This window comes from Acomys russatus, chromosome 29 (genome assembly GCF_903995435.1).
Source record: "Acomys russatus chromosome 29, mAcoRus1.1, whole genome shotgun sequence".
NCBI classification, from domain to species: Eukaryota; Metazoa; Chordata; class Mammalia; order Rodentia; family Muridae; genus Acomys; species Acomys russatus.
This window is the reverse complement of record NC_067165.1, coordinates 22,983,666-22,992,694: the sequence shown is the minus strand read 5'-3', so window position 1 is coordinate 22,992,694 and position 9,029 is coordinate 22,983,666. Positions and strand designations below refer to the sequence as shown.

The 9,029-nt window shown below is 51.5% G+C and overlaps 1 protein-coding gene and 1 pseudogene across 1 annotated transcript in view; both read right to left on the bottom strand.

The window, feature by feature from the left end:
- Positions 1-428: 428 nt before the first annotated feature.
- On the bottom strand, positions 429-526 carry LOC127212140 (uncharacterized; annotated as a pseudogene).
- A 3,052-nt stretch (positions 527-3,578) lies between these two features.
- The window catches only part of Phc2 (polyhomeotic homolog 2), a 46,612-nt gene continuing 41,161 nt past the window's right edge, over positions 3,579-9,029 (bottom strand). The window contains exons 12-14 of the mRNA XM_051171016.1: positions 8,171-8,312; positions 7,077-7,353; positions 3,579-3,753 (exon numbers count right to left, since the gene is read on the bottom strand). Of these exons, the coding sequence (XP_051026973.1) occupies positions 3,599-3,753; positions 7,077-7,353; positions 8,171-8,312 (574 nt within the window). The 3' untranslated portion in view covers positions 3,579-3,598. The remainder of the gene's footprint in view (positions 3,754-7,076; positions 7,354-8,170; positions 8,313-9,029) is intronic.

Below are 9,029 nucleotides of genomic sequence, written 5' to 3'. Positions count from 1 at the left end.
CTTGGGGCCAAGTATCTAGAAAAGAGTGGGCAAGTGAGGCTAGACTGGCAGGCGCCAAGTCCCGAGTAATACGTACAGGCTTCTCTTTGTTCCCTTTTGGATCTGGAGCGCTGCATTAGTGCTTGTTTCTGGGAGGGGCGAGAGTCAGGGTACGGCATCCCTATCTAGGAAAAGCAGCCATGTAGCTTGGGCAGCTTCGCTCCTTGTAGAGTCCTTTGCCTCCTCCGTAGTGTGGGGTGCATATGCCTGCCATTCGGCGAGTCACTTAAGATCATGGCTGCCAAGCTTACACTGGCAGTCATTTTTTGTTTTTGGTTTTTCAAGACAGGGTTTCTCTGTGTAGCCCTGGCTGTCTTCAAATTCAAGAGATCCTCCTGCTTCTGCCTCACAAGTGTGTAGAATAAAAGACATGCGCCATCACATTAAAAAAAAATATGGAACACTTCACGGATTTGTATGTCATCCTTGCGCAGGGGCAAGGACGTTATCGTTCCAATTTTAGTATATGTGCTGCTGAAGTGAGCATGCAGTATTTTTTAATGTTTAAGTTGAATCTTTTTAGATGGCCCAGAAGTCAGCTTAGTGGTATATATGTGGTATGAAATATGCGTTTATGTTGGACAGGGAGATGACCAAAACCAATAATGGAATGTGTTGTACATAAGGGAAACTATTCACATGTTTATGTATGTGAGTGTGTAAAGTGTGTATAATTATATTCCCCAGGTTGGAAATTGGTAATTAAATTTTTTTTATCCTTTTTTTTTTTTTTTTTTTTGAGATGGGATTTCTCTGTGTAACTGCTCTGGCTGTCCTGGAACTTGAATTGTAGACCAGGTTGGCCTCAAACTCACAGAGATCTGACTGCCTCTGCCTCCTGAGTGCTGGGATTGAAGCGGATTTTTTTTTTTTTTTAAAGCTGTGGGTCATGACCAAACATTTGTGAAAGTCTATGTAAAGTGTAAATGCCAGAAAAAAAAAAATGCATTTAAGAACATAGCCTTCAAACACACGGTAGCAGCCAGGAACAGTCGCTCACCTTTGTAATCCTATCACTTCCAGATCAGCTGTGACTACATAAAACCTTGCCTCAAAATACAAACACCAACCATGAGACAGGTTAGGTCCTTCCTTCTGAGTGTGGACAACTCGGCTGACATAATTCATCCATTACTCTGAGCAGCCATGGCTTCTTTCCCATCACACACTTAAAAGCAAACAAGTAGGACTGGTACTTTTTCCCCCCAACAAGGGGAAATAGAGGTTCCAGTGGTAAGACTGGCCAAGGCCATGTAAGCCCAGAGATCAAAAGGACAGGTGGGAGGCTCTCTTGACTAGGGGGGCTCCCTCACTCAGGCTACTTTCCCCAAGCTTCCCCCCACTTCTGAGACACCAGTCTCTGGGTCTTGGTCTCACTGGGACATTACTCTAGTGGGTAATGACGTTTTAATAGGTTCCCCCACCCGCCATGGTTCAGCCATCAAGACAGGAGTGTTGATTCTCAAATTATCATGTCCAACATCTCTGCAGAGGTTCTAGTAGGTTCCGAGGCACCTTAAGAAAAGTCTAGCTGAACCAGGTGGTGGTGGCGCACGCCTTTAATCCCAGCACTTGGGAGGCAGAGGCAGGTGGATCTCTGTGAGTTCAAGGCCAGCCTGGTCTACAAAGTGAGTCCGGGATAGTCAAGGCTACACAGAGAAACCCTGTCTCGAAAAACAAAACAAAACAAAACCAAAACCAAAAAAGGTCTATCAGTAGCTTAGTGACAGGCTGCTTCTTAAGACTATGTAAGCCCTGGGTTGTCACCGTCATACAAGAGGCAAATAGCCCACCTCAGCCCCCACCCATCTGGCTGCTTTTACCTTGGTCTGCCCTTCCGCTGTGCTCCTGTATGTTAACAGCACATCTGATCGCTTTCCTCCTTGAAAGGCTTGGCCCCTCTTCCATACCTAGCCCTCTACTGCAGGATTAACATCCGACGCCAAAGGCTGAGTGAAGCAAAGCTGTCCCCAAGTCCCTGCATCTTGTGAGCCTGGAGCAGCTCCATCTAGACACAGTTGCTGGACACAGGAGAGGCTGGGTTGTGGCTCAAGTGTTACAGGTAATGTTGGCTTTCCACGTGGCCTTGGTGGGGACGGCAGGCGGAAGCTCAGCTCCGAAGGAGGCCTGCATTTCACTTTGAAGGATGTTGATTTGGAGTGAGGGCAATGGAATGATCTAGTCCTAGCCAAGTGTTATGGATATGCTGTTCAATTAAGGCAGCCTTCCCCAACCCAGGTCCCATCCTTTCCCTCACCCAAGAACAAAATTTCAGGCACACAGTCATCCCTGGGAAAAAGCCACAGAAGAGGCAGATTTTACAGATTTATTTTTTAAAAACAAAACAAAAGGTTAAAAAAGTCCTTCATTTCCAACCCTGCCTGGGGGTATGGGGAAGGGGGCAGAGCAAGTTGAGAAAGTGCCCACCCCTCTCAGGAAGAGTCTGACTTCCCAGAGTTGGTAAAGGGCAGGGCAAGTCAGAGGCAGGCCCCAGCCCTTCCTGGTTTGCCCCTCTTTAGGTAGCTGTTAGGCTATACAAGTTTTACAAGCAAGTGTGGGAGTGGAAAGCCAAAGGCTGCTTCCACAGTGCCTCCAGCTTTCAGTTACATACTGCCTCCCATGGGTGAGTGTGTAAGTGTGTGTAAGGGAGGGCAGGCAGGTAAGCAACAGGAGGCTCAGCCTTTGGGTCCCATGGTCTAGCCTCTGTAGCTTCCTTATGTTGTCTGCCAGCCAGCAGGACACACTGCAAGTTTCACGTGAGGAGACCTTCCCAGAACCCTCCTGCCACCTGGAGGGGCACTCTAATCTCCAACCCTTGGGACCTGCCCTTCCTTCTGTTCCCCAGCCTCGGGCTGAGTGGAGTCCAGGACAAAGCACTAAGTGGCTGTTTGCTACAAAACACCTGGAGATGCCAGAGGGAGCTCATGGCCGGTCAGTCAATCCAGGCTCCCAGTCACACAGTCAGTCATACACACAGCGTTAAGGCGTCTGCGCCAGCAGGCATGGCCAAACTAGGCCCAGCTTCTCTCTCTCCACCTGTAGAGGGTACAGGGATAGAACCCCTGGGTGCTGTGGGGACAGGCTGAAGGGGAGAAGCTGGCAGCGGAAGGGTAGGCAGGCCTGGAGAGAGAGAGAGAAAGGAGAAGGCGAGGGCTTTCGAGACCCCGTTCCAGGCCTGCTGGCTGCCCTTGGAGTAACCCAACTCAGGTTGGGGAGCCCTGACCATAAACCCCCTGGAAAACGGGGGACAGAGAAAGGAGAAGGGAGGGGGCTAGAACATTGGGACTTTGGAGGAAGCCAGTGCTATCAGTATTTACAAGCGCAAAGCCCCATCTTCTGTGCCACCTCCCTCTCCCTTCCCACAGAAATGGCCCCTGAGAGCCACTGAAGAGGCACTCAGACCTCCTCACAGCTGCACCCCTAGGGAGAGCCCCTTCCCTCCAACTGGCCCTATCCTGGGCTCCTCAGGAATGTCTGTGTGGCTCTGCTCCATCAGGAGGCGGTGCCCGCCGGGGCTACCCCAGCTGCCCCGTGGTGGCGGCGGGCAGGTGGCAGAGGCCTAGGAGTCCTTGAGCATGCTGATGCGGGCGTAGATCTTGAGGGCAGGCCCCAGCTTGATGTTCATGGCGCTCATCAGGTGGTCCTCCTTGAGCAGCAGCAGGGCCTGCCCGTCAATTTCCTGGGCGCGGAACTCCTCTGCAATCTCCTGGCAGCCTGAGGACGACCATGGACAAACAGCAGCAGTTAGAGACAAGCCCTGGCTCGCAAAACCCTCAGCATGGCGCCTTAGGGCCCTACTGCTGTTCTCGTCTGGCAGCTGAGAGGCTACTGGCTGAGCCCGGGAGTCAGGGAGTCAGGATGCTGGCCTCCTCGGGCACACCCTTGTTCCAATCCCTTCCTCGACTGACTGTCCTAGGTGTTGGGTTGGTACAGAGGGCAAGCATGTGGCTGCTGAAGCCTCACAGACAACAGTGGCTTTCCCTACTCTTGCACATAGCTTATTTAAGGGCAAACTGAGCACCACACAGAACTCTCCTCTAGCCCTCTCTGGAGAGATGCTGGTGGCTAGCAGGAGAGGCCTCTTGCCATTCTGACTGAGCTGTTTGGAAGTGGATGCTGGCCTCGACCTCAGATGCTGCTGTCCTGGCTGACTTCCTCAGTGAGACTTCCTGAGACTTCAACTGCAGCCACAGCAAATGCCTGACCCATACAACTTTGAGAAAATGGATGGGCCATTACTGCTTAAAGCCAAGCTTTGAAGTAATTTGTCTCACAGCAATATATTGATAATATATATTTTTTTGGACTCTAGATAGAGGGGAAGATATTAAAAAACTTTGAACAAGTAGGGATGGTCTAGTACTGGGGCTGACAGCAGCTGGGACCGACAGAGTAACAATGACTGCCCAAGGTGATTTGGGACCCTGAGTAGGAGTCCCACAGTCCAGGAAAGCATTGTTGGAACCTTAAAGGAGAGAGAGGAAACTGCTCCCAGGGGCTGGAAGGGCTAGGATCCAACCACCCGTTAGAAAGCAGCAAGTACAGCAACATGGAGCTGGGGACAGGAAGTGTAGCTCCCAGTGAACTGAGTGGCCAAAAGACATTTCAGGCAGAAGGCTGAGGGTGTGTCCTGGCTTCTTGTTGGAGAGAGGAGGAAAGGAAAGAAAAAGTGGTTCTATGTACCATGGCCAGTATTTGCTGGTTCAGGAAGCCCTCAGCTCTTCAGACGGCCAATGGTGCTGGGGATTAGAAAAGAGTGTCCAGTGTGGTGACACATGCCTTTAATCTCAGCTCTTGGGAGGTAGAGGCAGGCAGATCTCTCTGAGTTTGAGGCCTGGTCTACAGAGTAAGTTCCAGGATAGCCAGAGCTATATAGGGAGAGCCTGTCTTAAAAAAAAAAAAACAACAACCAAGGGCTGGGGAGATGGCTCAGAGGTTAAGAACACTGACTGCTCCTCCAGAGGTCCCAAGTTCAATTCCCAGCAACCACATGGTGGCTCACAGCCCTCTATACTGTGATCTGATGTCCTCTTCTGGTGTGTAGGTGTACATGCAGGCAGAGCACTGTATATGTAATAAATAAGTCTTAAACAACCAAACACCAAACAAAAAACCCAAATCAAAACCAAACCAAACCAACAACCAGAAACCTCCCCAAACAGTTTCTAGGCTAGGATGAGACCTCTTGTAAAACTGATGGTGTAACGTACATGCTTCCTTAAGGTGTGGTGGCCCTCACCTGTAACACAAACACTGGGAGACTCAGGCTGGAGGATGATGATGAGTTCAAACCTAGGCTGAGCTACATAGGAAGACCTTGCCTTAAACAACACCCCCCCCCCCCAAGGCTTTGAAGACCTAAAGTGACACCCTGGAGGAAAGGCTCTCCACAGTGTCCATAGGCTGGCCGCATGGATTCCGACCAACTGCAGGACTCCCAAGAATCCTAAGGGCCCCTGAAGAAATCTGGCATTGCAGAAAGATGATTTGAGGTGTGTTTTTTGTTTGATGGAATGAACCCCAACAAGATTCAGAGACTTTTAAGAAAATTATATTGTCAGAAATATTGCCAGGTGGGACTGAAAAGCTCAGAGGTAATAGGAAGTAAAAGCAGGAATTACAATAAGCACTGTAATTTAACACTCAGGCTGCCTTTCCGGAAAGGGCAGGTGACTCAGGGTGGGTAAGTCACTCCAGGCTTTGAATTTTTAGAAGCAAATGGCAACCAGGGCTACCCAGGGCTGGTGGGTCAGAGCTGCCTGCGTGTTTCCTGTCTTCCCTCCGTTACCTCTTAAGTACTAGGGTTGTAGTGGGCAAGAGACAACCTGCCTTAGTTCTCAGATCTCTAGACTAGGGAACCACACCTATGCAGCAGGGCCAGCGTTCTCCACGCCCAGACTTGACTCAAGAGAATGCCTGCATAGACTGGGTTGTAGGCAAGCCTGTCAGACATTTCTCAACTAGTGACTGATGGGGGAGGGCCCGGCCTACTGTGGCTGAGGTCGTCCCTGGGCTGGTGCTCCTGGTTCCATAAGAAAGCAGGCTGAGCAAGCCATGGGGAGCAACCCAGTAAGCAGCACTCCTTCTTGGCCTCTGCCTCAGCTCCTGCCTCCAGGTTCCTGCCTTGTTTGAGTTCCTGTCCTGACTTCCTTCAATGATGGACCACATGTGGAAGTGTGAGCCAAACAAACTCTTCCCTCCTCATCTTACCTTTGGCCATGGTGCTTCATCCCAGCAATAGAAACCCCAACTAAGTCAGCTTGAGTTTCCCCAAAGGACAGAGCTTATCTGTGTGGCCAATAAGACACCGTGGGAATAGCAGAATGTGATTTCTGAGGCTAAGTAGAGAGAGGGCAGATGGTTTCTTCAAATTGCTCTCTAGAATCTACTATCCGTGGGGAAAACCTGTTATCCTGCTTGCTCTAAGAGGCCCATATAGGGGCCACCTGCCAACAGCCAGTCCCTTCCTGCACACCATGTGAGGACCCTACAATCCCTGAGAGGCCTTCAGGTGGCCTAGGCCTTGGCTGACACAAGGCTACATCCTTATAAAGGACCCTGGGACAGGGTTGCAGAGACTTCCTATGTCTTTACCCACAGTAACTGTATGACCAACTTGGGGGAACAGTGATGGACAACAAATAAACTACGTTAAGTGAGAGTGCTAGAATTGGAACCAGTCCTGTCTGACCTCCAAGACTGCGCTCCCAATTTCTATACTGCCCTGCAACAGGCTTGTGGCTGCCATTACTGCTGACCTGGCAGTGGATGTGTGAGGCTGGCAGAAAGGTGAGAAGTTCTGGGGTTCCCCTGGAGGAATCTGGAATGCCCGATCACTTGCCTTTCCAAGCGTGAGTGTTGATGGCAGCTGCAGGCCCGCCTGCCCTCCACCCCATGTACTTGGTGTACTTCACTTCCTAGAGCAGCAGCTCCCACCGCAGCCCGAAAGTGTTCCTCAGAGGCCTGGTGGCAGCCGCTCTTCCACTCCCTCCTCACCCCTGCCACTCTAGCAGGGGAAGAGTTTCTAAGGCGCTTACCTGGCAGAGAGCGGATGAACTCACAGACGTCCTCTACGTTCCACTTGGTGGGCTCACTGGGCAGGAAGTGGTGCCCCATGCCCACCAGGTCCCGCACATGCACGTCAGGGAGCTCCAGAGCCCTCTGGCCTTGTCGCCGTCGGGAGGTGGATGAGCTGGCTGAGATGGGTGACAGGGGTTCCTCATAGCTTGAGTTATCTGAGCACCGGCTGGAGTCTTCCTGGCTATGTGTCAGCTGCAAGGCAGCAGTAACTGAAAGGGGTACAGTGCCTGAGGGCTGGGAGCAGAGAGAAACAGTGGTCTTCAGGACTGGAGAATGAGCACTCCAGCATCCGGGACGGGTGGAGGCCGGAGCTGCGCCCTTTCTGTGTGGCTCACGACTCCTGGAGTCACATCTCCTGTGCTTCCTGCTCTTCAACCCTCAGCTCCTCAGCACTGTCCCATGTGCTGTGCTGTACCACAGTGATGTGCTTTTCGGTCCGCTCTCTATGTGATGTTTAGTGCGGCCGGGACTAGCAGGAAGGACTTCTTGCAGGTGTGGTCTGGACTGCAGCACTTAGCAGATTCTTAACAAGGTGCAGGACAGGATCACCACCCATCTCTACAGCAAGATGGAGGTAAGGGCAGAGACTGCCATGCTAGGCTGTGAGCTCTTTTAAGAGCGTGCCCTTGAACCTTTAGTACATAACAGGGTTCCTTGCACAGAACTGGTGGGAAGCTACTTAATGGAGGAACACCCTTGTGAACTTGGTGCTCCAGTTTTCATGGGGAGGGGGCGCAGAAAGGTAGTAGGGGTAACAGTGGAGGCTGCAGCCATCTCTCCCAGCCTAACAAGAAGGTAACTGAACAGCTTTTCTTCACAGAGCCAACAGGTGAGAACCAGAAGTCAAGAATGGATGGCAACCCCAAGGGGGTAATTCTAGGGTCAGACTCCTGGAAAGGTGAAGACCCCTAGGTCTAAAGGAAGGGCCCTAAGGGACCCAGGAAAGGCTGGATGTGACACCTGTAAGAGGTGAAAGCAGTGTGCTGGAAGGAACAGCATGCCATGTGACACTTGGGAGCGTTTGTGGGAACAGGGCTCTGTGGCCTCTTACCTGCTTCTTGGTATCCTTGGTAAGTGTAGGCAGACTGGCCTTGCTGGCCCGTCGGCGGTTATGGGTTGTGGTCCCTGCCTTCTGCAGCTTGCTCCGGTCTGAGTGAAAAAGTCCCACTCGTTTGGTGCATCCCACATTATACCTGTCAGACAGGAGCAAGCGAGTCAGAGCAGGGCCCTGGGTGGCACAGACAGCCGGCCAACTGGGAACCCTCCGCCTGTCTACAGGCACAAACTCTGACTCCTGTGAGTCTCTGGCAGGCATGTGAGCTCTGAGCCCTTCCGGGAGTCAGGGCGTGATTCCAGGGGCCTTCTGAAACTGGGCTCATGAGGCTATGAGGGACTGCCAGCGACGTGTTTAATTTAACTACCCAGAGCATGGCTATCTCATGGCTGCTGCACACCATGATGCCAGGCAAGTACTCTGTCTACTGTCCTGGAGTGTGGCCTGACAGAGCCTGACCAAAGGCTCTGGTTCCCTCAGCAAAGACTGGGCAGCATGGCTGAGGACTGGAACTCTGAGGCATCACACACAACACCTCTGCCTGGAACCTAGTTATCTTCATGTTCTAGACTTTCAAGGTTAAGCTGTTCCTACAAAGAGTTGTCTGTCTACCTGTCTGTCTCCTTTTGCTTTAGGTTGAGACAAGGTCTCCTCAGGTCGGCCCTGCTCTACAGCGGAGGCTAACCTCATCCTTGAATCAGTCCTGCCTTGGCCATTCAAGTGCTGGGGTTCTAGAGCTACAGCACCACGCCTGCTTTAAAGCAGCATCTCAGTACATGTCAGTAGTTTTTATCATCATCAATTTTCCAGGCTGGATAAAAGCTTGCCATGGTTCTGGGATGTTTTATTTCTGTGG